The sequence below is a fragment of the Heliconius melpomene genome, chromosome 16, assembly GCF_056956725.1.
Source record: "Heliconius melpomene rosina isolate 202511_hmr_F chromosome 16, ASM5695672v1, whole genome shotgun sequence".
Lineage (NCBI taxonomy): Eukaryota > Metazoa > Arthropoda > Insecta > Lepidoptera > Nymphalidae > Heliconius > Heliconius melpomene.
In genome coordinates this window covers 8915221-8943058 of record NC_140404.1, presented here as the reverse complement: position 1 = coordinate 8943058, position 27838 = coordinate 8915221, and the positions used below count along the sequence as shown (strand labels likewise).

Sequence of the window (27838 nt, the reverse complement as noted above, 5' to 3'; positions counted from 1 at the left end):
CGTTGTCTGCCACTTTGCGAATATCGTCACCCTATCTAGCTGGAGGACGTCCTACATTAACGGTTAGAGACATTCTTAGAGACATGTGGAAATTCGCGGCATAAACAGATGTATCTTTTGATTGCCAATTCTTAGAAATTTAAGTGATCTGTTAAAGGTTCCGTTATTTTCTCTCGAGGTACTTATGGAACCCTAAAAATAGGATATTTTAGAAGATATCTAAAAGAAAATATTAGAAAAGAAAGGTCGCGACGTCATGAGTGGTACAACTCGCGAGTGTCGGGTTTTATTATTTATAGTCTAGTATATGAAGCGCGTTAATCTTGTTGTGTTAGATAGTCCATGTATCAAAGAAAAATAAGACTATATTACTACAAATTATAAATATCGATATAAGTACATAACTCTTAGTTGTTTTAATAACAGGTAAAAGCTAGTAAGTTGTTATCTATCATATTAGTTGTTGCAGCCAACTAATATGATATATCAGTGGACGATTGATGAATGATGAAGGTATTATAATATTTATAACAATACTTAAATGTAACAGTAATTATGAGAGAAGAGAAAATTATGAAAGATACAGTTAATGAGAAACCTAAATAAATCATCGATCTGGTTCTCAGAATAGAAACTATAAATTTAAACTATTTAATAACACTTACAAATCAATTGTCTGAGTCAAGTATCAATGGGATTTTTTCAAAATTTCAAAAAATCGTTGTATTATGCTTTTTTAAAACGTATTTAAACTGAGTGGGATTTCTAATCGAAAATTACCTTTATTAATAGATCAAAACAGCAATAAAAGTAACATATTTTTCTCTTTGGCTATTTTAACGTCGAAATATTAATATCTGGGCAATTCAATTTATTTTTATCTTTAAATAACATTTTAATATTTTTTTTAGGGTAAGATTTTTTTTAAGAAAGAATAATGTTAAAATATAATTTTATTTTAAATCACATTAATATAAATAATAAATAATATTTACTCTACCATACGTTTGGGCTGGGCTTTAATAGTTAATTATTAAGATCTTTGTTCTGGCAACTTTAAATTTTATTATCTGTATTTATTCAAATACCACGAGCCAATCATGGCGATGCGTTAAATATTTTGCTTGTAACGTATTGAATTTTGAAAAGTAAACGTTTAACTTCACAGCTCGTCAATACTTCTACCAGTATTGTTTTTGGTTAATCTCTGTATTCAGTTTACATATTGTGTTAACATAAAATATATATTTTAAGAAATGATTACACTAACCGACGATGTTAACCTACTTTTGTAAGTTTACTATATTTAAAACGTTCATGACATTGTAAATTCTTTTTGATTGTATACTTATTTCGATATTTGCTTGTATTATACATTTCACATTATACAGAATAAAGAGAGAATTTAGATATTTAAATATCATTAAAGAGATATAAATAATATAATTGACAAATTTAAAAGAAAAAGGCGGTGGCTATGACAGTGGTTATTCGAAGCAATTTTCTAAATAATTAGTGTTTTTTAATTTTTGGATAGTTCTACTATTACCATTATAAAATTGTACTTACTCACGTTTTTCTATATAAGGATATTTTAAAACTTTTTTTATTTTTCCTCTTTTTTAGTAATGAAACGCAATATGAAATATCACAAAATGTCCGTCAAATGATGGAGGAACTATGGTTAAATTGGTCACATTTAGGTGTCGACAACAAGACCAAAGTGGACAACATAAGCAAATTAGTACAAATTGAAAAAGAACTTCACAGGGATGTGATTTCGGAGACCAGGCAAAAACTAAAAATTATGCAGGGCCAAGTTGACAGTGAGTATCTTTATTATAAAAATTTCGTAAATTGTAGAACATTGAATAATCTAAAAGCGAAAATATGTCTTTTAACTCACAAAATGTTACATAGAAATATTAAATTACCATATAAAATGTCAAAAATAATTTATTTCAGAGCTAAAAGAAGAAACTGAGGAGTTAAGTAGATGTTTGTCAGTTGATATTACAATTATGGATTTTAAAGAGGATATGATGCTGGCTGAATACAAGAGAGAGTTAGAAGAACAGATTGCTGGGTAAATATAATTTCTAGGAGATTATAACCTACTAATATATTTATTACCTACTATCATTATAAAAAAAAAATATATATTGTCATAAAAATGGTATAAAAAATAAATTTTAAAAGAATTATTTAAATAAATACAGCAGACAAAGTCATGTATAAATATTGTGTTTAAAATCTAAAGGTATCGTGAACAAATGGAACAACGAAGAATGAAAATGAATAGGCTGTTAGAATGGCAACGGGATCTAACTGATAAACTTGGTGTAACTTTTCATGAAGTGCAAGAAATACCATTGCCTTCGGAAAATGAATTGGACAAACTCAAAGACCATCTAGAAGTACTTCAAACTGAAAGGGACAAGAGAGTAGAACTGTTTTTAAGTACACAAGTTGAGATTAAGGATATTATGGGTAATTAAGACTATAGTTTAATAGATTGTATTATTAAAATAGATTATATGTTGAAGAAATTGTGTGAGAGGTTTGATGGATATTGCATACGAGGAATCACCACCTGTGTGCTATAATACATTAAAAAATGTGTTTTTATTCTTTAAAAAGATGTTTTTTATCATTCCAGCTTTTTCCAGATTTTTGTTTTCATTTTATATTGTCCTCAAGTAGTAGACATTTCACTTTTTTGAATGTGATTTGCTTGGAGATAATAGAAATTCATATCATGCCTTTATAAAGTAAAATTAATTAATATTTTTTTTTGCCAAAATATAAGTGAAAACATTTTGAAAGCTTTATGTATTTTTATGTTTTTTTGTTTTAACATTGTTCCTTTTTTACATTTCAGATAAATTGCAAATAAAGTCACAAAATAAGTTTGAACATATGGCAGCTACTTCTCTATCAGTTGATTTTAAAGTAACAGATTTGAACATGGATAGATTGGCCAAATTGCGACAGGACCTGCAAGAGAGATATGAGCAAACTAATAATAGGGTATAGTATTAATGATTACTTTCCCACATTTATTTTTTTAACTTCACATAAATATATACTGTGTGTTCCCTTCGAATTCCCCTTACTATAAGCAGGATATCTATCCTGTTTAAAGTAGGATATTCAAAGGAAACCTAGCGTTAAGACACTCCATTGCCCTTTTTTTATGGGAGAACTCATCACTCATCATTTATATTACTACCAGAGCAAGGAAATTATATTAATTCACAATAATGAGTGGGATTTGTAACAGTTACAGTTAGATGCTATGCTGCTACACCACAATGTCCTTTAATTATAATAAAACCTTAGTTTTTTTATGTGGTGGTTGTGGGTGCAATCCCTGCTTTAGGTATGAAATATACCTTATTTTTCATATCCTTGCTCTGGTTATATAAGATTGCGAGTTGAGTTTCAACACTCATTGTCTTAAATTTAAGTGTAAGGTAGATAAGGGGACACTACCCGTGCGTTGTTACCTATAAGCAACAAAATAAATAAAGCTGAATGACAAATTAACTTCATAGTTAATAATTTTTTTATTGCCCCATGCTCCTTAAGGCTCCTCTCTCCTAGTCTCAATTTTCCACTCATTCTTTTAACATCTGACAGGTTTTAGAAATGAGAGAACGCCTATCCAAATTATGGGATTGTCTCGAAGAAGATCACATTTATAGGGAAAATTTCTTACAAGCCCACCCAGGCTGCCATCCTACCACAGAAAGAGCACTTAATGAGGAAATAAAAAGATGTGATCAAATCAAAAGGCAAAAGATTGGAGTAAGTGATTGTTAATCAATAGTTCCTGCTTAGTTATTGTCTTTTTATATTGCATTGCATTGCATGTGAAAAGTTTGTACTGTTATCTATTCTAACATAATTAGTTCCTAGTTTACATTTGTTCAGGCATATTTTATATACTTGGCTGTAGCAATTGCTTAACTTAGGTAATTGGTGTTTATTGTATATATTTTTATTTAAATTCTACAAATTTATAAAATTTCCAATTTATTATTATAGTTTTCTAAAAACAGTACAACACAAATATACTTTACATATAAACTATTATTTCAATAAAATTCATACTCAGATTTATTGTAGATACAATATTATGTGATGGTTTTATACCTGGAAAATGATGATCCTTTGTATTTTAAAAGACTGATGAGACTGACATTAATTAATGTTGACATATACATTTGTCTATACTTTAGATTTTTAATTTTTTTTGTATAATTAATTAGTATCAGAAATATGACATTTTATTTAGGAATAATATTATTTAATTATAAATTGATTATTTACAGGTATTTGTAGCCAATGTCCGTACTAAAATCAAGCTGATGTGGGACAACATAATGTATTCGAATAAAGAGCGAGAACAATTTGTGTGTTACTATCAAGATACATTCACTGAAGATACTCTTTCACTACATGAGTTATATTATGATAAAATATCTAAGTACTACAATGATAATAAGTAAGTACCACCATAAATTAAAAATGTAATTTATAAAGCTAATTTTGTAAAGTAGGTATGGGTAGAACTCAAAACTTTGCTATTTTATAGATGATTTATTTGAAATATTAATATTTTATTTTAGGAGTATTGACAGCATCTAATTGTAATCTGTAAGAGATTAGATACTACAACTGTCTCTAGTTGTGGTAGTGAAGTGATGTTTTAATTTGCATATGTCTTCTCTAGCAAGACAAAATATTTGGCATTGAGATCTATCATTGTATTGGTTTAAAAAGTAATTGTGCAAAAATTATAAAATAACAAACAATATTTTTTTTCTTTATACATATGTTGTAAAGTAGATTTATAAGCATGAGGAAAATAATTGAGATTATTTAAAAAATATTTTCGAGATAAATGTATACAGCGGCACAGTGTCTTACTGCAAATATGATGACTGGGTTCAATACCCACACAAGAAAATGAATTATTTTTATGTTTCTCGCTAGCTAAGAATACAAACCTCGGCCTTGAGTAAACACGCAATAGGTTCCCTCTATCTACCCTGCTTCATGCGGGTAAAATAGTGAAACTAACAAAAACTAAGCATCAAAATTATTGATTTTAACAGGCAGATATTCGAACTGATTGTAACACGTAAGAACCTGTGGCTCAAAATGACCGAGCTAGAAGCGCGCGCTTCGGAGCCCGGACGGTACAACAACCGCGGCGGGCAGCTACTGCGGGAGGAGAAGGAGCGCAAGGCCATCGCTAGTAACGTTAGTTGGGCTCCAGATTTTTTATTTATATGTATATTTCTTTACATGTATTGTATTAGTTAGAATAAATACTAATTCGGAGGATGGAATAAAAAATAATCTTGCTAATATAATTGTGAAAGTTTTTGAATGCATGTTTGTTCTACTTTCAAAAGTACTGAACGGATTTAGATGAAACTTTACAATGGAAGCAGATTATACATGAGAATAACAAAGGTTACAATATATGGCAATATTTCGTATGATTTGGCTACAATATAACATTACCTTTAAGCGGGCGACGCCGTGTTTTGGTCGCTAGTTTTTTCATATATAGTAATAACCTATAGATAGATATTCAAACCAAAAAATATTTAACTACTAGAAAGTAACTATGAATAATAAAATAAGCACAGAGTTGGTTACCTTTGTGTTTGTTTAGACAAATACAATCATGTAGGTTGCTATATATTTACAGTTACCAAAAATTGAAAGCCAAATTCGTGATCTTGTGGGTGAGTATGAACGTAAAACGGGTGCTACATTCACTGTGGACGGAAGACCTCTTCTACAACTAATGCAGGATGACTGGGAAATTAGAAAAGCTGTAAGTTATCAACATATAATTAAAAAATATGTATTTGAAATATTTGAAGTTTTAAATATAGTAATACATATGTATTTTATTCTTTTTTTAATATTCTGATTGGTACAAATACAAATTTTCGGATAATACAAATTTTGATGATTGATTAAACGTCATTAGGTTTTGTATATATTAATTAATTTTTATAAGAAAGTTCTTATAAAAAACCCGATTATATTGTATCATATTTTCCCAAAAATTGTAAATTATTAATATCAATATAAAACTATATACAGTACAGATAATTTGTTGTGGTTATTGAATAGTTGATATTTTTTTAATTTTGCTTCATGTGTAAGACAATCTACATAAAAACCAACTGCAGCTAACTTCAGGGTGGCCACTATTCTTCGAGTGTACTATAATCTGATTTGATGTTGAGCAGGAGCGCCACAACAAGTTGTCGGCGCGCAAGCAGGCGGCAGGCACGCTCACGCCCAGCACGCCGCTGTTCCGCTCGCTGGCCACGTCGCCGCTCGGCAAGCGCGACCGCACCGCCGCCGGCCTTGCCTCCACCGGCGGGAAGAACAGGTACCCGAGCTAGCTGAATTCTGATTAATCGCATATATTTTGCATTCCGAATAATCGTAGTTTTTTAATTACATTTATTTTCCCCTTTTAACAATTTGCTCAATAAGCTCACGGCAAATTACACTACACTCTAAGCCGACGATATAATATTTATATATACACAAACCCTAGGCCAGTCACGGTACAGGAGCACAAGTGTATGACTATGAACTTCGCAGGTTGAAGGTTCGATTCCCACTCTAAGAAAAAAAATAATAATATTTGAATTTGTCCGCTTTGATGCAGAGGCAAAGCGCAGCTCTCCCTCTGCTTACACCCTGCTAATGATATGGGATACAGTGAAGTTGAAAAAAAAAATTCAAAAACTATAACAGCATTATAATTATTTAAAAAGATCAATACAAAGTGTATGTAAGCAGTCCTTGCCATCCATAGGCCGCCGAACAAACGTCAACTCGTCACCGGAAGTGCTACAAAAGCAGTAACTACAGTCACCTTAAATCACTCCGCGCTCAAAAGATCTGCTATATCGACTGTTAAGAGGTAATTATGTTTTTTATTATTATTATTATATGAATATTGAATTCCTCAGACTTTGTTATTTCTTATTATTATTATTATCATGTTTTATTTCTTTAATAATCAACAATTACAATAGCTTTCTTAAAGTTGTGTTAATTAAGAGGGTAGAACAAAATGTTAGAAAATAATTTGATAACTCGATAAATAAAAGACTCGATAATTTCCGTTACTGCCGATGCCCTTTAGGTGGCTGGATTTCGTTGCAACCTTCTTTATAGAAATCACACAATATGTTCATCATAGGCGCGCGCAGCTTTTCAGGCGAGCATAGAGAGATATCTCTCCTATGATTCACCACCGAAACGTCATCCGCACCCGTCGTAAGAGCAGATTCTATAGTAATATAAAATTAAAGAGTTTGCATAGTTAATCGTGCTGATCATAGGAACTGATACTGGTTCAAATTATATTTGTTTGTTTTGAATAGTCCATTCGGGGCTATAGATTATATCACAATAATCGTTTCGTTGTTATCTCATGTACCTGCGGTCAGATTTAGGCTACTACTTACACAACTTTTATTTCCATTTAAATATATGTAAATATCAGCTTACGCTATATTGGGATACTCGTGTAGCACCGGTAGGTAGAGGGAGCAGTAGCAGTAATGTTAAGACACTCCGCTCCTACTTTCCGCCGAATTCCGGAGTCATTGCGTTTTGAGTAACGGAGTTATTCCCTTTTTAAATCTATTACAAAAGTAAAATGCTTCACTGTAAAATCGAACCCACAGCTAATATTAAACAATATTTTTCATACCCTACATTTCAGTGCTCGCTTGTAACCTAATGAAGTGCAAACGTTACATAACCAGGCAAGTTTCATAGTAAAAGTAATTACGAATATGTTACACAAGTAGAGGGATTGAGAAGTATTGTTTATGAAAGTGTAACACAGAACTATTATTTTGATTAATTGTAGCGCCATTTTGTATTTTTTTTTACTTTATCGCTGTTGTTATTATAATAATAACAAGTAGGTAGTTGGTGTTGTGCAATTGGTATGTAATATGGTTGTATTTGATATATTGATAATGTACAACTATTTGAATCTTAGGAGACTAGAATGTTTTTTGTTAATAGAGTCGTTATTTTATTTTGATCTGTAGATTTGTTTTCTTTTTTTACCTTCAAGTACCCTACTGCACCTTCTAGGGCAGGCAGAAGGACCCTGGGAACCGAGTGTTAAGACACTCCTTCATTAAGGAGTTATTTTGACAAATTCCATTTGCCTCCTAGTAGTTATATTGTTAGAAATATATAGTTTTCAATTATTGATTTGCTAAGTTTACTCGGTCTTTCTTTATATTAGGCGAAAATGTAACTTTAGATTTTCTTTAATTCAACAGTTATTTCTGGAAGCCCTAGTACTTGTATACTTTTTACTTAAACACTTCCGTTTTCACTTTTCTTATTTGATTATCACTAATAATATTCTTTAAAAGTGACATAAAAAAATCGATGTATTAAAGCTGATATCTTAATGCAATCTTTGTGATAGCAGTCGTATTATAATATTTTTTATAAATTTAAGCAATTAAGTAATCATCATAGTGGCCCATGGATGACGGATGATAGTTCGTTAGGAAATAGAAGTACTCCACTCAACACGCAGTTCTCATTCGACGAAAAGTAGGAGAGGTAGTGTCTTAACACTAGGCTTCCTTTGCCTACTCTGCTATAAGCGGTTGTAATGGTGGCAGTTTAATGGATTCATTCCTATTCGAGGAAATGAACTATTTAATATTTTAATTTCTTCACTCTGATGTGGGGGCGTTGAGTTCCGCCACTCAACAACTCCAGAACTCGACAGAAAATGGGGAACGGAGGGCAGGATGCAGGGATGTCGACCGTCGCTGGCGCAGCATATAGCAGTTGGATGGATTCCGCCATCCAACATACTATGCAATGTCTAGAAAATTGGACAGTGCGTAGGGAATAGAGTGTCTTAAAGATATGACCCCTCTGCGTCCCATGCTATGTACGGGGTACAGGTAGAAACGAAGTAAAGGAAAAAGTACAAATAGATTTTATTTAATAAATATTTGTTTTGTTCTATCTGTACAGGCGCATGAGTGGTCGTCTGGCGGCGCGTGCTGTGTCGGAAGTAAAAGGCGATCATGCAAAACGTAAGCTCGACTATGGAACTGTGGGGAAGAAAACTCCTAAACCCACTGCTAACGGCAGTATTCTTAAACACAAGCGGACTGTAAGTATTCATTGAATATATTGAAATTGTTCTTTTTTATTATTTATTTATAACTAGTGGGCCCGGACGCGGCTACGCCCGCGAAAATATAAGCCTAAATCATTAAAATAAGTTAAAAAATAATAATAAGTGGAGATTTATTATTAGAAAAAATATCTGAGTAAACGAAATGAACAAACCAAAGAAGTAAAAGTAACTAAAGGAAATTCTTAATATTAGAAAAAAAACCTAAAGTTTGCTGTGCGCGCGTACTAAACATTTTTCTATATTAAATAATTATTAATTTTTGCGAACAATATTAAATAAAATCTCAAATAATTAAAATTACGATATTTTAAGTGTATAACATCGGTGTAGATAACCGAACTGAGATAAATTAATTATAAGCAGCAAATAATTACATAAAAAATAATAGTAATTCGAAAATCTATAAAAATTTACAAAATCATCAAAGTCATCCGCCCGTTCGCGTCGGTCATACTCATATTATGCCGCCCGAAGGCTAGGTCATTTGGAATCAGTCACATCTTAATTATTTATTAGAATGTTATACAGTAAATTATAATTTCCATCTAGATGAAATGCTAAAAGTGACTATTATATTTATTTTCATAAGGATGAATATCAAATTATAGAAATCATCTAATTTTTGTTAATGATTTGTATAAAGAGATTTGTATAAATCTATATCGGCGCGCACCATGTATGCATTAAGCAAACTCACTGTGGGTGACGTTTTCTTAAAACAGCAAACTTTGCAAGCTGTTGCTTAGCAACGCGTAGCGACGATTGTTATTAACATGGCGGAATAAATTCCTTGTCAAATTAATTATTTTAATATATTGGTATATAACGAAAATATTACAAATATGAGAAAAAAAAAGTATCCTATGTTCATCCCGGGACCCTCAAGTATCTCTATATGAGTATTTTATCACAATTAAATTAGCGGTTTGGCCCTGATTGCGGAAAAGACAGACAGACAGACAGACAGACAGACAGACAGACAGACAGAGTTACTTTCGAATTTATAATATAGGTATGGATTAACAAGACAGTACATTACAGTTAAATGTTTTCTTTTTACAAAACATTGACTTATAAAAATGTATTTTTTTGTTATGTATGGGATGGATTATTACTTTTCTTATTTGATATTTCAATTTTTATAATAATTAACCGAAGGAAAAGTGTACAAATATAAACTTTGTATACAAATAATTCTGAATTAGAAAGAAACCTTTTACTTATTTAGAAAACGTATTCGTCTTTCTTAAGTGTGGAATAACACTTTAAAAATGTTAAAAATAGAGACCTTTTGTTAGCCCAGTCCAAAAAGGTTCACAGCTTTCAATTAAAAATGTAAAAGCGCAATACCAATAACCCGCTAAATTTTACCCTGTAAAAATAGATAATAAAAGAAGATAATAAAAAACAAAACTATTTGGCTATTGTTGAGGACGTCATGGCGCATCAGCACAACTGATAAAAGCGACGGCTGTAGGTTTTATACCCTCTTTGTAGAGGGAATTATTTTCATTTCCTCGCTCCGATATCAAACCAAGCGCACCGTTGAATTCCGCCACTTAAAATTAGATTCCGTCTGCCTCCCTTGCTATATACAGAATACAAGGTGAAGATAAAACATGAATTATTTTGTAACATTTAGTCGTGCGGTCGCCGCCGTAGCGGGCGTCGTTCTATCAACGCGACGTGCAGCACCGGCTCGCAGGAGACGCGCGACCCGCTTGTGGAGACCACGATGCTGACCACCTATACGGACTTTAAGGTGAGCTTAACTGGCTTGTGATCATGGTCCTACAGTACGGTTGACGAATCGTGGCCGCCCTGAAGTTAGGTTTTTTGAACTTCACATTGTTCACTCGGGAATATAAGCGCACGAGTTGTCGACTGTACTGCTTATAAACATATTTTCCAGGTGGAGCTAGCTGTCAGTGGTCAGTGATTATCTTATCAGAGGTATTGTTTAATGTACAATATCACATGACATCATGTTTCTATTATATTGCAGTGTAGTGCAACAATAAAGTAATATCAACGTGAAGAACTCTTCGACCTGGGATTCGAATATTTTGTTTTTTAAAATAAAAATTTCAAACCAAAAATTGTGTAAAAGTTTTTATATGAAAAAATACGCTGTATCCCGCACACAACAGGGTAGGCAGAGGGAACCTAGTGTTAAAACACTCCGTTCTCCGCTTTCTCCCGAACTCTGGAGGTGTGCGTGTTGAGTGGCAGAACTGAACACTGTCCTTTGCCCCGACACCAGAGCGCAGAAATGGAAATATAAACGTAAATAAATATTTCACTTCCTTGCGTGGAGATTGAACCCACAACCGTTACGTTACAGTTACACCCGCTGCACCTGCGGCGCCCAACGGCCTTTTTTTTTATTTGAAAAAAAAAACACATTTCTGGCCATTTACAGTTTTATATATATTTACTGTAATTTGTTTTTTTAATTGTAAATTACAGGATGCCATAAACGAACGGCAAATATGTCGCAGTTCAATGGCGACGAAACCACAAGAACCAACCATCCCCCCCATCGTATATCACACGCTAGAAATAAACACGCCAAAAAAACCTTCGAGCACAACCGACAAAGCCTTCACACCGAAAATTGGTAAAGAGAATATACAGCATACAAACATCCAAATGACCCCTAAAAGTTATTTATTATCTACACCCACAAGACTAACGAGGTCTGCTATGAAATTAAATAACGATGGTTTCGCGACGCCGCTCCCTCGTGCTCCCTCGTCAGCCAACAAAGTGAATTTACAAAGGCAAAATACTAATATACCGTTCAAAATAACACCTGACAACGTTAGGAGGTCTAAATCTCAAACAAATTTGGTTAGAGCAAAGAACTTACCACCCCTTATATAAATTGTGTGGACATATTTTAATATAATATTTATTATGTGCTTCTGTTTTTTTTTCTTATAGGATTGGTAAGTACTTGGTAGTCGTAGGTAATAATAATAATGTTTGTAATAATGGTTTGAACGTTAAAAGTAATATATATATATATATATAAATATTTAATGAGCACATGCGACGATTGTGAGTTTAATTCCCACTGGAGGTAACGAGTTATTTACATTTTCTCGCTCTTGTAATTAGAGAACGCGGCGTTGGGTTGCGCCACTTAAACGCAAATAAATAAATAGATGACATTTTTTTATTGATTTATTTGATTTGAAAGTGATTATTTTAATTTTGTGACTAACAATATTTTTTAACAAAAACCCTTTCATACTAATCAAGCTATTATTATTTATTATATTTATATATTAAAATGTGTTCACATTTATTTGACTTGAGATTTCGGATTTCTAAGAAAAATCAAAATTAATAAATATTTGCCATTATTTGTATTTTTGTATGTATGATTTAAAATTGAGTTTTAATTAGCAATTTTCTATGACATTGTATTGGTATAATTTAATTTGTTAATAGATTATGTTAGTATAGATTTTTTTACTTAGTTTCATAAGTTTTTACAGATTTTTGGAAGATATAATTTAGATTTTAGTTATACTTAGTTTGTTAGCTATTTGAATATTTGAATTAATAATGACATTATTATAATAATTATAGTTTGAATGATAATAATTTTACTTTGTAACTAAGCTGTTACGAAATATGTTTGATAATATTTTCCTGTATACAAAAACGAAAAAGTAGTATCGGCAGCTCTTATTAATGGAAAATGTACTTAATAGACAGTATTAGTTTTGATTCGCACTTGTGATTCACTTTTATTCATTTTTAATATAATATGATAACTTTTATATAATTCACACTAATTTCAATTTGTAAATTATGTTTGTAATATATGATGAATAGTTTACATTTGTGTTTTAATTATATAGTAGCGCCTCGCGTCTTCGCCTGCAATTTGTACAATTTTTTTGTATTGAAATAACTTTTTTATTTATGAACCGATTTGAATAAAACAAATATTAAATGTTAAGGGAAGTTTTTCAAAATACAATAACGAAAACTGCATTTAAATTGGTTGAGTCGGTTCTGAGATTAGTTTGCACAAACGTACAGTTAGATAAAAAATCATTGTACTTTGTATTATTATTTGTATATATTTGTACATTGATTGTACTTTCATGTACAGACAGCGATGAGTTACAATTTATTATAATATGATTCTATAGAGATAGTTAAATATTGAAAAGAAAATAACTATTAAGTTCCCCTCAAAATATTTAGATTAGTAAATAGTATTTTACTAATATCATAAACTCTTAATTCCTTTGTTAAATATATGCGGGAATTTAGTTAAGTATGAGTAGGCTATAGGCTATTTTGTGTGAAAGTTTATTGCTGTTAACCTGATCTGATATCTTTTTCTCAGTTAGATTTGACTCTATGACCATATATATATATATATTTACATATACCATATTTATATTTATCGGGAAGTCGGAGAGGTCTCCATTGCACCATAATGACACGAAACAATAAATAAGCAATTGTATATTTGTATTATTAATATTAGAAACATAATATTTTAAGGTCATAGCCATACTGATTTAAATAAAAATTTAAGTGATATATTTGCCAATAGATTTTTAAAATATATTAAACATGTCCATATTTTTCGATTTCGAAGTTGGACCAAATGAGAGAAGGTTTAGAAGAGCGGTAGACGGTGATAAGTATGATATAGAAGCAATAACAAACTATGAACATACAGAAAAAATATTTGGAAAACACGATATCGGTAGATTAATGTATGTATTATAATATTTCAATAAATTTGATTAAATATATTTCGTAATTTGAGGCTGGTCGTGGCGCAGGAGCACAAGCGTGCGACTGGTTGTGGGTTGATTTCCACTCTGGGGAAATATTTTCTTTTTCCTCGCTCTGGTAACGAGGCAAAGGTTGAGTTTCGCCACTCAACACTATGAGTGGACACACCTGGAAACTAGGTTCCCTATACCTGCTATGTGCGTAATCTATATACAAGTTTTAAAAAGAAAAAAACTTTAATTTCAGATACTCTTCTTTAAACTTTACAGAATAGTATTTCCTTAAATTTCTTTACTGTGATACGATGTTTATTATTATTATTATATACTTTATTGTACACCACAAACAGAAAGAAAACAAAGTTGCAAATTACATCTAGTACTTATATGCACATAACATTGTGAGAAGTACAAAGGCGGTCTTATCGCTAATTAGATTTCTTGCAATTCTTCAATAATATATATTATGTATTTATAAATTATAATATAATTTTAACATTTATATCACTTATTTTCACAGCGAATTATCATACCTTACAATATGTATGATAAATGAAAATAAAGAAGTGACTGGCTTTATGGCCTTAAACGACTATCCCAATATAAGAGGCTTAGATCCTAGCGCCTGGGAGGTTTGGATACGAAATATGTTTCAGTTAGTATAAAAATTAATTGTCTTGCCCATTTTGGATTTTTTATTTTAGTAATTCTTGTTATTATAATTTATTAATATGTATTTAGAATGCTTTAGTGAGGGGCCAGTCTTGGTGCAGAGGCACAAGCGTGTGAAGAATAATAATTATTAGTATTAATTAATTTCAGGAAATACTATCTCTCTAGAAATACCTTGTTCGTTCAATTCATGAGTTGTGTTGATGCGGTAACGGATTACTTTGTACAGGAAGCATTCACATCTGTTTTCCGTAACGATGATTACCTTTTAAACATTATATTTATTGTTCCCATTGGATGCCCCAAGAGTAATAAGATTTTTTAATATTTTTAACTTCAAATTCTAATAATATTATAAATGATGTAGATGTAACTTAAGAAATATAGTGTATGTAAAGATGTTGTGTAAATTGACTTTTATAGAACGATAAGTTTAGAGGCAAGTCGGGGTGCATGGGCACAAACTTAAGACTGTAAAAACGATAGGTCGTGGGTTCCGTTCCCATTCGAGTAAATGCAATATTGAATATTGTGAGTTCTTCGCTCTGGTGTAGAGGCAAGGCGCGGCATTAGGTTTCGCTCAACACTCAATGCCTCCAGAATTTGGCGGAAAATGGAGAGCACAGTGTCTTAACAGTAGGCTAGCTCTGCCTACCTTCCGGGCTACAGCGTGAAGAAGTTTAAGCGGGCGAAGCCGCGGGGGTAGGGACTCCCTAATATTACAATGTTTTTGAGCTGATACGAGTATATGTAATATATATTTTTAGATTGGACCTCTAGATATCAAGCCTTCATGAAGTACAATATACATAGATTCAAACCCAAATGTTATAACGATTGCGATAGTTCAATGTTTCTATATACGGCAATGCGCAATGAATTTTGTCCTAAACTGAGAATACGAAGGGCTGTGTTAGTTATACTTACTTATAATTTGTTTTTTTTTAAGAGCTGTGACTAAAGCTAAAAGCTGTAAATATATTGTAATACGCCGATAATGAATTAAAATGTTTATTAAATAAATAAGTAGATACCTATAAATTATAATGTCACAGTGATTGTATGCTTTAGAGCGTTAGATAAGTATACTTATTACTGGCATCAAAAATCATAGTTTCTCAGTATCAATATGTAGAAACGTTGGAGTTATAAATTATGAAATTATCTTATTTAAATATAGAGAGGAAGATAGTGATGATATACTAAATATTATGGCTAAAAGTAGTCCGCTATTACATGAATTATATGGCGACTTCTATATAAGTGAAATTATAGGACGGCATCCGGATATTGATCGGAAAATAATTGTGGCTGACGTAAGTTATAACGTGAAAAAAAACCAAATACATTTTCTTGGCAGGACAGTTCCTAATATTCCTCCTGGTTTCCTGTTCACGCTGTATCCCGCACACAGCACGCAGAAGGCATCTGACGTGTTAAGACATTTGATGACGTTCCCAATTTTCAGCTGAATTCTAGTGTCATTAGTGGCAGAATTCGACGCCGAGCTTAGTTTGGACCAGAGCGAAGAATTGAAAATATTAAATAATTCATTTCCCCGAATGGGGATCGAATCCACAACCTGTCGCGTTCACAGTCGCACGCTTGTACCCCAATGCCACGACCACGACTGGCATCAATAATATCTACCAATATTTACTGTTCATTTTTTATATTATTTTTGTCTTCATACAGTTAGGTATATTTAATTATATTTATCTATTCACTTATCATGCTCAAAGATAATTATTAATTTTCATTTAACACACAGTTGGCGCACCTGTGTGGAAATTGGGCACAGAAATTATTTTCTTAATATATTTTCTTATTTTAAATCTAGTTTATAATAAAATTAATTTTGAAGATAATTAATTTTTAGCTTCAAGACCAAGTTGTGGGTGTGATGTGTTTGAATTCTGAAATTAACTACGAAATGTTACAACGTACGTACGAGCTGGGCCCTCTCCACGGACTTAAAAAAGCAACGCCTTTGGAGAAAGAGAAATACAAACGAACTAACACATTGCTCCAAACGTTTGGGTGAAACTTTATAAAATATTAAATAATTTATTTTATATTCTCTTATGATTATTAAATTTACGTGTTTAATTTATATTTTATATTTTATATTACATTGCCTTACTGTCGAACCATCGCATATGTATCTGTCAATAATCTTATATATAAGCAATGTACTACAATTCCTTACGACATTTTCATCCTATATTCTGCATATAGCAGGGTAGGCAGACGTAACCTTGTGATTAGCGACGCACTTTCCGCCGACTTTTCCAGATATTGCGTGTTGAGAAGTGGAGCTCGATGTCGCGCTTAACCTGGTTAACAAAATGAGAAAATAAAAATATCCAATAATTCATTACCCCGAGAGGGAATCGAATCCACAACGGCCGGCTTACTAAGTTATAATCAGTATTATTAACAATTACATTTTTTATAATTAGAGATCCTATAATGACTGGCCAATGGAGTCCATATAAGGATAATAGAAGAGAAAAAATAAATCAAAATAAAATTAAGGTAAAACAACGTATCTATATACCTACATACCATTACAAATATTTTTTTATTTAATTTTATTTCGTGAAAGCCTGTACAGTTTTTTAACTCTAGATGTACCCTGAACCCTCGTTTTTCATTTAGTTAAATTGTGTTTTAATAGCAAATGCCAACGCCTCTTACAGACGACGAATAACTATACTTTAATTATAAACATTACTGCTAAATCCCGGGATAGTATAATAAAGGGATTCGAACTAAAAACCTTCAAAACGGTCAAATATCTCAACTGTGGCATAATTAAATATTAACCAATTCATACTTTATAGGTACAGCCAGAAAAAAAAATAAAAAAAGTTTACAGCAAGGTTAATTTCGATGGTAAACCTACCTCAATAATCGATGACTACAAACAGAATAGTTCTGAAGATTACAGCGAAAGAGAACTACATTTTCCATCAGTTTATATAGAGACTTCCCAATCTATTATAAATATACTGGAAGACGATCCATTTGATTACGATATTGTGAATATCGACAATCGACTGTTGACTGTACCTGAAGTGCTTTCGTTTGAATTTTTATTGTATGTAAATTACTAATATATTGGTACTTTAACGTGAATATTATCAATACTATGTCCAAAAGTGCTTTATCCTGCGGAATGAGTTAGGCAGAGTGTTAAGATATTCCGTTCTCTGGTTTCCGACTGAATTCGAGACGATTTGTCTTGTAGCACTGATAAAATTAAAACATTTAAATATCATCATTCCTCAGAATGGGGATCGAACATTCATAGGCCCAGAGTTATATTTTTCAATTTGATATCCCCCCCATATGGGATCCCTCTACATATTAAAATTGTTTTCACCTTTTTTATGAGTCTAACCGGAAAGAAATAACAGAGGCTTGTAAATTATAAAATATTTCCAACTGTAGTATCTAGAATTTTTCTTCACTTTTCTTTCGAAATTAATCATTATTTTTATTATTAGGCCTAAATCAGAACACAAAGGACAACTACAGTCCCGATCGAACGAATCGAAAAATATAATGAAACGTAATAAACTACAAATTCCTTTTATATTTTTATTTTTTTTATAGAAGTCTCATCTTTTTTATATTGACATTTACTTTAAGGAAGGACTTCTTTATTAAGAGAAAAAACTAAGAAGGAAATTGAATCACAAAAATATTCGGGCGATCCTAATGCATTTATGATTGAGTTGTTTGGTTTTCGAGATGATATAGACGATAGGTAAGTATGTATAATTATTATAATAACTATACTATAATAACCTTTTAACGTCTCTATGTTAATGCAATCAAATTATATGTTAGTTTTTGTGCGATTTTATTTTATGTATGACTTCATCGTTTGTAAATAAATCGTGAGATATTCTAAAAAATATGTGTACACTGATTACCTATTTATTGGAAATTAAAGTTTTTACATAAAAAACTAGAGGCCGTCGTCGCTCAGCGGCAGAAGGTGTGCCTGTACCGCGACGGTTGTGAATTCGATCCCCATTCGAGGAAGTGAAATATTTATTTACGTTTATATTTCCATTTCTTCGCTCTGGGATCGAAGCAAAGCACGGCGTTGAATTCAACCCGCAAAGCCTCCAGAATTCGGCAGAAACTGGGGAACGGAGTGTCTTAACACTAGGTTCCCTCTGTCTACCCTGCTGTGTGCGGGAGTAGTAGGTACCTAATTCTCACATAACGTTTAACGACACTTATAAAACAAATAATTTATATTTCTTTAATATCTTGTTTAAGGCAAGGGTTTCACTTGTTAGAAGCGGCCTTTGAGGTAATGAAAGATTATGACTACTGTATCATTCGTGTGCCTTGCAAAGGAAATAGTTTCCATTTACTTCAACATTTTTGTGTAAGTTTTAAATGCATAGTATTTAACTTTTATTATTAGATAATTTATGGGTACCTTCAGTATTTAAGCATTCGGGGAGTCCCCGAATGCTTTCTGTAACGAGTAATAAAAATGAGCCCTTAAACTTGTGCCCAATGGTTGTGGATTTGATCCATAATAGGAAATTATTATTTAAAATTATTTAAATTTTTCCCCTCTCTTATTCATGAATACTTAAGTCATTAATAAATAACCTACGAATGTAATATGAAAAATAATACAATATACTTGTAAATTATTGCAGCTAATTCCCACAAAAGTTAAAATGTCAAGCGAATACGCCTTATACGTGGCACACAGAAACTCTGTACTGAGGTATGTTATATGTATCATACATACATACTTCATCATCATTAGCCTGTCCTTGTCCACTGCTGGACATAGGCCTCTCCAATGTAGGACGTCCTCCAGCTAGATAGGGTGACGATATCCGCAAAGTGGCGGGCAACGGCTGGATGCAATGAGCTCAAGATCGAGCTCAGTGGTTATGATCCTTCAAATCAAATACCTTGTTAAAGTTTACAGTTTTTAATAAGTTTTAAAAGTATAATTAAAAATATATAGCACATATATTCTTATAGTTTCTACATATAATTAGTAAAAAAAATATCGATGCATTACTGTGCATGACTTGACTGTATTATTGTTCTCCAAGCAAAAACTGGTCTAGTTTTTGCAACTACGATTTTTACAAATTCCGTTAAATATAAGAAGTATTGGGTCTCAAAACATTAAAAAAATATAAGTTTTTAGTAAAAAAGAACTAGATTTTTAACTGCAACAGAATATCATTAATAGTGATTAATATTTGTAGTAAGCTTAGAGTTCGTGAAGCTGAAATGACGGACATTCCTCAAATATGCCAACTTTTACGGACTTTAGACAGCAAAGACACACTGTGGACCGTAGAGAGTACGATTTTACACAAAAATAAATTAAAATGTTACGTTTTTATAAACAGTACCACACTTATAGGTGTCGGTATATTGGAGTAAGTAATAAATATATTTGTATATATTTTTTATTATTCTATTAATTTGGCCATGTGATATAGTGTCTGACTGTTAACGAGACGGTTATAGGTTCAATTTCCACTTGACGTAAATAATTATTTTCATTTTCTTTCAATATTTATCTAGATGCGATAGATACGTAATTCCAATGATAAAAATGTAATAGAATTCTAAATAATCACACATTTTCAGGAAACCTGAGGCAATAAACTATTTGCGGGTAAAATTCAATTTGGATGCACATCGCATACATAAGTATAATGATAAGGATGATTTTTTTTGCGGTTTCTCAAGTATAAAAGTGGCAGTTGCCTATTCTGTATTTGAACCGCACTATAGATTCTTTACGAGAGAAATGATGAGACTTTCTGGATCTAGTTCTTTAATATGGATGACTGCTTATCGAAATAAATGGGTAATGATTCATATATAAAAGTAAATAAATACATCACGCTTCACGCTGTATCCCGCACATAGCAGGGTAGGTAGAGGGAACCTAGGTTAAGACAGTAAAGGCATTGCGTGTTGAGTAGCAGAAACCGACGCCGCGCTTTGAAATATAAATTAAAATAAATATTACATTACCTCGAGTGGAGATCGAATCCACAACCAGCCGCGTCTATAGTGTGCACACCTTGTGCCTCTTCGTCACGACTGGTAATTTATGAACAACGAAAATTAAAAAATAGTATAATGTTTCCCATACCATACATAAAGCACAGGTATAGTTAGAGATATTTATTAAGCAATTTGATTTTTTTACATCTTCATTATAATTTTCCTATCTAAATGATTTTGTTATACATTTTACTTCCAAGGTAACTCACAAGGTGAATTCTTTGGCTGGCACCATGATTCCTTTACTGCCAAGAAACACAGAAACAGATAGCACATTTGCACAACAACTTACGAAGAGACGAAAAGTAAACAATCCTGAGTAAGATTTTAAATTTAATTTCTAAATATAAATTAAAAAAGCTTACATAGAGGAGAAAATTTAATTTTGAATACTGAATTATATTAATTAGATGATGCTTAAAAAATATCAGTTATTTTGCAACAAACAATCAAAAATTACAATTACATTTTATTTTTAAAAGATGAGAATCATTTATCACCAAAAATACCTTACAGTTATATAAAAAAATGACATCTTTGACTGAACACGACATATACTAAACAAAAAATCTAATATAAATTCTTTATATAGGCTGAAGCTATGTAAAAAATGTATTAATATTACAATATAGTAACGGTATTTTAATAATATTTCTCAGAATAGCTTTCAGCAGTTGGTTTATGAGCAAAAAACTGACGAGCGTTCCTCAGCTGAATGTGGACACAAGAATAGTGATCGTTGGTGCTTCGAGGACAGCAATGGCGTTTCTAAATTCTTTGCTTTTTAGGTAATGAGATTGAAGAAATATCGTATAGAGTAATATTAATATTGCATATTTTGTATAGTAAAAACAACCACAATGCCTCCTTAATAATGGGGAACGGAGTGTCTAAACACTAGGTTCTCTCTGCCTATCTTGCTGTGTGCGGGATAAAGCGTGAAGCTGGTTTATTTTTTTAAATTTTTGTATAGTAAAAAGAGTCATTTAATAAGCTTAAATATATTCATTCATTTACAACGTACTTACGTTTGATATTGTTAAAAAAATGTTTTGTTAAATAATTCTTAAAGGCCTTCTTCAATTTATTCATGTTTTTGTTTTTCGTAATAAGTAAGCTTAAAACTCTATTTTTTAATAATTTTAGTGACTCCTGTACTTATCTTTTATTTACGAATGTGACACTAGTGTCGCCAAGTGGCTTACCTTACAACAAGCGATCTAGATCGATATCTGAGATGATGTTCCAAAAGTATCACTCCAACTCTGAGAAATTTCTTAAAAGTGTTCCGTACACCTACTACGTAAATATTATTCAAGGGTCGATGGTGGATATTAATAGGTAATAATTATTTTTTTTCGTTATTTTAAATAGATTTTTATATTTTTTTAAATGTTCAATGAAATTAGCAACTTATTTATGTTGCATACTAGCGACCCGCTAGCGGTTTCGCCCGCTTGTACTACACACTTGTCTTTAAATTTAGTGTTGTATCATTCTAAGTTTTGTTTGCCTGTTTTGAAATAGTTGTAGAGATGCCCTAGTATAAATAGAAAGCTATCTATTGATATAGAGTTATAATTTTAAGCTATCGTATTATTTTACGGTTACTTAGAAAATATTAAAAAATATGCTTTAATTATAATAATTAGCTAAACTGTTGTCTTTAATAATGTATTTACTATATGTTTTACAGACGAGATAAATATATAACTTTATCAAATAAGGGTAGATGTTATTATGATCTTCTATTTCTATTATTTGGGAAACAGTATCAACATCCGGATTACTTGAAATCAGTATTCGAGCACCAGCAAGAAGTTCGGTAAATTAATTATATTACATATATTTTGTTTTTTTTTCCTTAGCGTCATCTGCCGTTTTATGTATAATAACAACTAAATAGTAGAGTCTAATGATGCGTCATTTTTCTCTTTTGTCATCTAATTTAAATAGATACGAGCCACCGATATAATTTTAATATAGACCTTCTATCACACGGAAGTTTAACTAACAGCCATGTAACACTGATATTATGTAAATATAGTATTACATAAATAAAATATATTTTTTTAATTTATAAAATGTAACCTGAAGCAAAGCGCGTCGCTGAGTTCCGCCATTCAACACGCCTCGAAAATCCGGCGGAAAGTAGGAAACGTACTTAGCACTAGGTTCCCTCTTATACGTTCTTATCCTACACTGCTATACGCGAAATATAGCATTAAGCTGTAAATAAAACTACATATATATTTCAGAAAAGGTAAAATGCAATACACAGCTTGTCTAGACTTGCCTCGAGCTAGTTTAAAGCCGGTGGTTAATAACACACCAAACAACGTGTTCCTTGTGAACACGCTGGCCGACGCTAATAGGGCTCTTGGTTACGTGAAAGCTTTCACTTGGAGAGATATGGAGTGTAAGATGTCAAATATACATAACATATGATTATTAGATTATAATATAATCGTATATAAAGTAAATGTAATTGTTTCTGTTTGTTATTTAATTTTTATTTGATTTTTTTGTGTTTCCAGTAAGAGAACTTAATCGACGGTCCCTAGGTCGAGTATGGAAAGTGAATAGTTGTTAATTTTCTGTAATTCAAAAGAGCAATTAAAATATTTGCGATTGTCACGTTCGATTACCTAGGGAACATCGCTATATTCTAATTCGTATTCGTTATAAATTATTTTTTTTAACAAATACTTGCTTTCTCAGCTTCATTCTGAATACCGTTTGTAGCAGAATACGAAAAGAGAACCTAGTGTCTAGACTCTGTTCTTGTTCCATTTTGAGGCGAGAATTCGATACATTGCATCTTCAGTTTACGGTTTACCCAAAAAGGAAACAAATTTAATAATTCCTTACAGTTTGGATCGAACCCACTACCAATTTGTTATTAAGCATATATATGCTTATATATGCTTAATTAACTTAATTAATGCACTGTATATATGTATAAGTACATACAAGATATCATATTATAATAAACACATTTTTATTAGATAAAATAATCGTCTACGGTGCAACAATACATACGTACTGTTGTTTAGCGACGTTGATAGAGATGAAGATACCTGTTGAGAATATAATATTCGTAGAGCCGTTTCCTGATGACATCGCTACTAGGGCTAGAGTATCTATATTTTGTAATGCTTATGTAAGTACGGTTTTTATTCGATTTAATTTTATATTATTATCCAAAAATTTTAAAAGCAACTATAGCGATCCTTGCTCTAGACTGTTTTATATTATTTAAAAACTGTCTAATATAATAATAATTCCATATTTATAAAAATAGTTATATACTAGTCGTAGCGCAAAGGCACAAAGTGTGAGTGCAAACACTAGGTTGTGCGTTCGTTTCCACTCGAGGAAATGAAATATTTATTAATCCATTCATATTTCTTCGCTTTGATGTTGTGGCAAAACGCGGTGTTGAGTTCCGTTAATCACTAACTTTAATAAGAACTCTCTCTCTCTCTCTCTATATTCTAAAAAAAAAATATTTATTTTTAATAGATTGACAACGCAGTCACAGAAGTGCTGAACAGCTTGAAGATTAAAGTGTACCGGTCGTATTACTTCCAACGTTGGTGCACGGATTTAGATAATTTTGTATCGCATGTGGAATTTTTATCGTACCATCGTCTTTTGAAGCTGAAATGTTCTGCGTTCTTCTATTATGGTGTGGAAGGTGTCAATGAACAAGCTTTCAGTGGTAACTGGTTTCTTCTTCTTCTTTTTCTTCGTGTCAATGTTTGGAGAATTCAGATCATATTTTGCCAGTACTTAGCCACGTCGACTGCGGCATCTGTTGCGGAATCAGGTCGTCATGTGAGCAGGTGAATGGACATTTCGGGCAGGAGACTGGTTTGATATACTATTATTTTCATGCTATATGCAAGAGTGCCCGACTAAACGCGACGGTTGTGGATTTGATTCCCACTCGGAGGAATGAAATATTTAATATTTTCATTTCTTCAGTTGGGAAATGAGGCAAAATGCGGCGTTGAAATCCGCCACTTATGATGCAATGCCTCGAGAGTTCAGCGGAAAGTGGGGAACTGAATGGTGATAACACTAGGTTCTCAGGCTTCTTCCTACATTGCTGTATTCTGTATACAGTGTGAAATTCAGAAATAATTTAAAAATAGTTAAATTATGTTTTTTTATTGTTTAGTCTACTTATAACTTTTCATATATTATGAAAATTAAAAAAAAATCTGATACTAAGCATATTCTCTATCTTTATAACGAAAGGCAGAGGGCAATAGTGTTAAATAATATAAAATTTTTTTTAAAGCAATAAATAAGAGTGGCATAGTATATGATGGAGGTATACTAATAGACCACCAGTTTAAAACAAGAGATCCTTCCATATACGCAGCGGGGCCAGCGACGAGGTATTATAGGAAATATTACGCTGACAATAAAAGACAGAAATATTATGATGCTAACGAAGTAGGGAGTATGGTAAATGTTTTTTTTAAATATAGATTCTTTTTAGTTAATAGTTTTTCGTTTTGAAATATGTATAAATATTTTTTTATCACATTAGCTAGGAACTCAGATAAGAAATCAGTTGGATCCTTTATTTTCTGAAACAAAAAATAAACCAGAAAAAGGCAGAAAGGTTTCCACAAAAAATTTAAGCTCCGGATTATTGGATTCCAAAAAAGACAAAACTTCAACTTCTATTAAAGACCAAATGCCGTATGTTTCATATAAATATTGTTTATTTATTATATAAATATTTAAAGATCACTTTAAAATATTTATCATATAATTTTTATAGTGAAAATTCTGAAAATGTTGATGCGATGCCGAAAATACCCAATTTCAAGCAACCTCATGTTGCGTATTGTATTTTACCTGGAGGTTTACAATATTTGGAGGTACGAGCTCCTGGAAAGAAAGTGCCTCATCAATTCGTACAGTCTTTGCATTACAATGTTAGTGTATACAGATTAAATTATTATTTAAAAAAATATATTAATACTAAATAATATAATTATAATTATTATTAAATATTTTCATTTCGTCACTCTGGTAACGAAGGAAGCGCGACGTTGAGTTGCGGACCTCTACACGCAATGCCTTCAGAATTTGGCGGAATGTGGGACACGGAAGTGTCTTAATGGGAACGTAGTGTCTTAACACTAGGTTTCTGAGTTCTGTATGGCTACCCTGCTTTGTGTTATTATGATGTTTCCAAGAACTTCGCAATATTAAATAAATATCTTGCAAATGTATACCAATAAATTAATTTTAGGGTCTCGTAATGGAAACGTTCAAGGATGGATATTTTAAGCTTCATCTTACAAATAATTTAATTGTTGATGGCATTACCTGTTTGACACTAGAGAAATATTCGCTTGAAAACTTTAAACACCTGTATGGACATTCTGTGACGGTTCTGAACAATGTTCATGTTCGATTTACAGTATGACCATTTTGCATTGCTTATATAATGAGTAATTTTCAACTTTACTTGACAGATTTTTTTTCATCTTTCATCATCATCAGCCTGTCCTCGTCCACTGCTGGACATAGGCCTCTCCAATGGCACGCCACTGAGCTCGATCTTCAGCTCTTCGCATTCAGCCGTTGCCCGCCACTTTGCGAATATCGCCACCCCATCTAGCTCGAAGACGCCCTACATCTACATTTCGTCTTTATTATTATTAATTTTATAAGTAAACGTTACTTCAGGAATAGTTAGTATGGTAGCTACTGGGTAGCAGAACCCAAACTTGTGCTTCTACTCAGACCAAGGACTCTAAAAGGTGGATTCTAAGATCTATAACCTAATATCTATGTTGTCACAGGTAATGTTTGATAAAACTTTTATTACAGGCGAAAAAAATTGATAACTTTTACGATTTCTTCCGTGAACCCTGGGCTTATTTTATTTATCACGACCGCAGCGAGGAATTATTTGCAATGGTTAAAGAATTACTACCGAAGGTGTGTCATTCGTTTTATGAACATAAATATTTTTTCGCTAAAATAAAGCGATTATTAGTATTTTTCTACTTTTACATACATTTTTAATTGTTATCTGTAGGGACAACGTGAAGGCGATACATTAGAAGAAGCAATGCGGAGAGTTCAGAAGAAGCTAAATAATCAGGTAAAATTATTTATCAACAAAATTGCAAATATGAGAATAAAAAGTACTTATTTTCTTATTTTTCATTTCAAGACGTTGAAAGGTATGAAAACGTGGTAGTAAAGATTCTTTTTTCACTTTCGCGCTGTTCCCCACGTGAAGATGGCTAGGCAGAGAGACAATGATGTTTAGAGACTTTCCGCTGAATTCTAGAAACATTGCGTGTGCCACGATACAATAGATTTCTTATGCGCTAATCTTATAATCTTATTTTTAATACAGACTCAATGCAAAACTCGATCAAGAATCCAATCAAACTTCCAAACCTCACCTCATATAGAGGCTATAACCGACTACGTAATAGAATGGCTGTCGCAGCATGACATCCTTCTGCCCATGTACTTGCAGCCTTGGCAGGTCACGCATTATGATAAGGACGTGGACAGCCACCCCGCTTTCTGCAATAGCAAGAGGACTTTAGCCAAATTGTTGTATAAAATATTTTAGTCGGTATTAAATTTATTTGTTGATAGGTGTTTTATTTTTATTTCCTTATACATAGCATACAGAGTAGCCAGTGTTAAGTTAATTTAGTGTTAAGACACTTCGTCCTCCCACTAAAATAAATATATTTATAAATATGATTCACTATTATGATGAAGATATATGTTATTATGTATCTCCTATCTTAATGTATCTATACCAAAAAAAACTAAGGCGATAAAAACAAGTAATGTTTGTTTTTTTTTCCTTTTTATTGTTGTTCTTTTTTAACTTATAACCAATATAATAAAATTTTCTGAAAATTATCCTTTAAAAGCCAGCATTTTTTAAAAGACTCTATATTTTATATTGTCAAACAAACGCGTCTCATCTGGAAACTTCACTCAGTGTCAACTTTTTTCATCTGTATATTTTGCTAGAGTTTTTTAAAAATAATTAAAATAAATC

At 31.9% G+C, this 27838-nt stretch overlaps 2 protein-coding genes across 2 annotated transcripts; both read left to right on the top strand.

Annotated features, from left to right (window-relative positions):
• The first annotated feature begins 1085 nt into the window (after positions 1-1085).
• LOC146530957 (protein regulator of cytokinesis 1-like) lies at positions 1086-13097 on the top strand. Its single transcript, XM_085199376.1, has 14 exons — positions 1086-1291; positions 1627-1826; positions 1966-2086; positions 2261-2490; positions 2882-3030; positions 3643-3810; positions 4338-4510; positions 5124-5271; positions 5729-5857; positions 6282-6427; positions 6863-6970; positions 9076-9217; positions 10887-11006; positions 11714-13097. Exons 1-14 carry the CDS (start codon positions 1257-1259, stop codon positions 12128-12130), a joined length of 2286 nt encoding a protein of 761 aa, XP_085055502.1. The 5' UTR covers positions 1086-1256; the 3' UTR covers positions 12131-13097.
• Positions 13098-13672: 575 nt separating this feature from the next.
• LOC146530956 (cilia- and flagella-associated protein 61-like) lies at positions 13673-27394 on the top strand. The gene is made up of 28 exons (XM_085199527.1): positions 13673-13995; positions 14537-14671; positions 14839-14996; positions 15456-15600; positions 15869-16004; positions 16568-16728; positions 17151-17236; positions 17545-17791; positions 18201-18265; positions 18346-18463; positions 18988-19099; positions 19383-19453; positions 19953-20129; positions 20344-20566; positions 20970-21088; positions 21429-21557; positions 21916-22110; positions 22466-22594; positions 23028-23188; positions 23778-23932; positions 24295-24493; positions 25079-25248; positions 25334-25472; positions 25549-25727; positions 26048-26218; positions 26632-26742; positions 26843-26908; positions 27170-27394. Exons 1-28 carry the CDS (start codon positions 13850-13852, stop codon positions 27392-27394), a joined length of 4128 nt encoding a protein of 1375 aa, XP_085055653.1. The 5' UTR covers positions 13673-13849.
• The last annotated feature ends 444 nt before the right edge of the window (positions 27395-27838 follow it).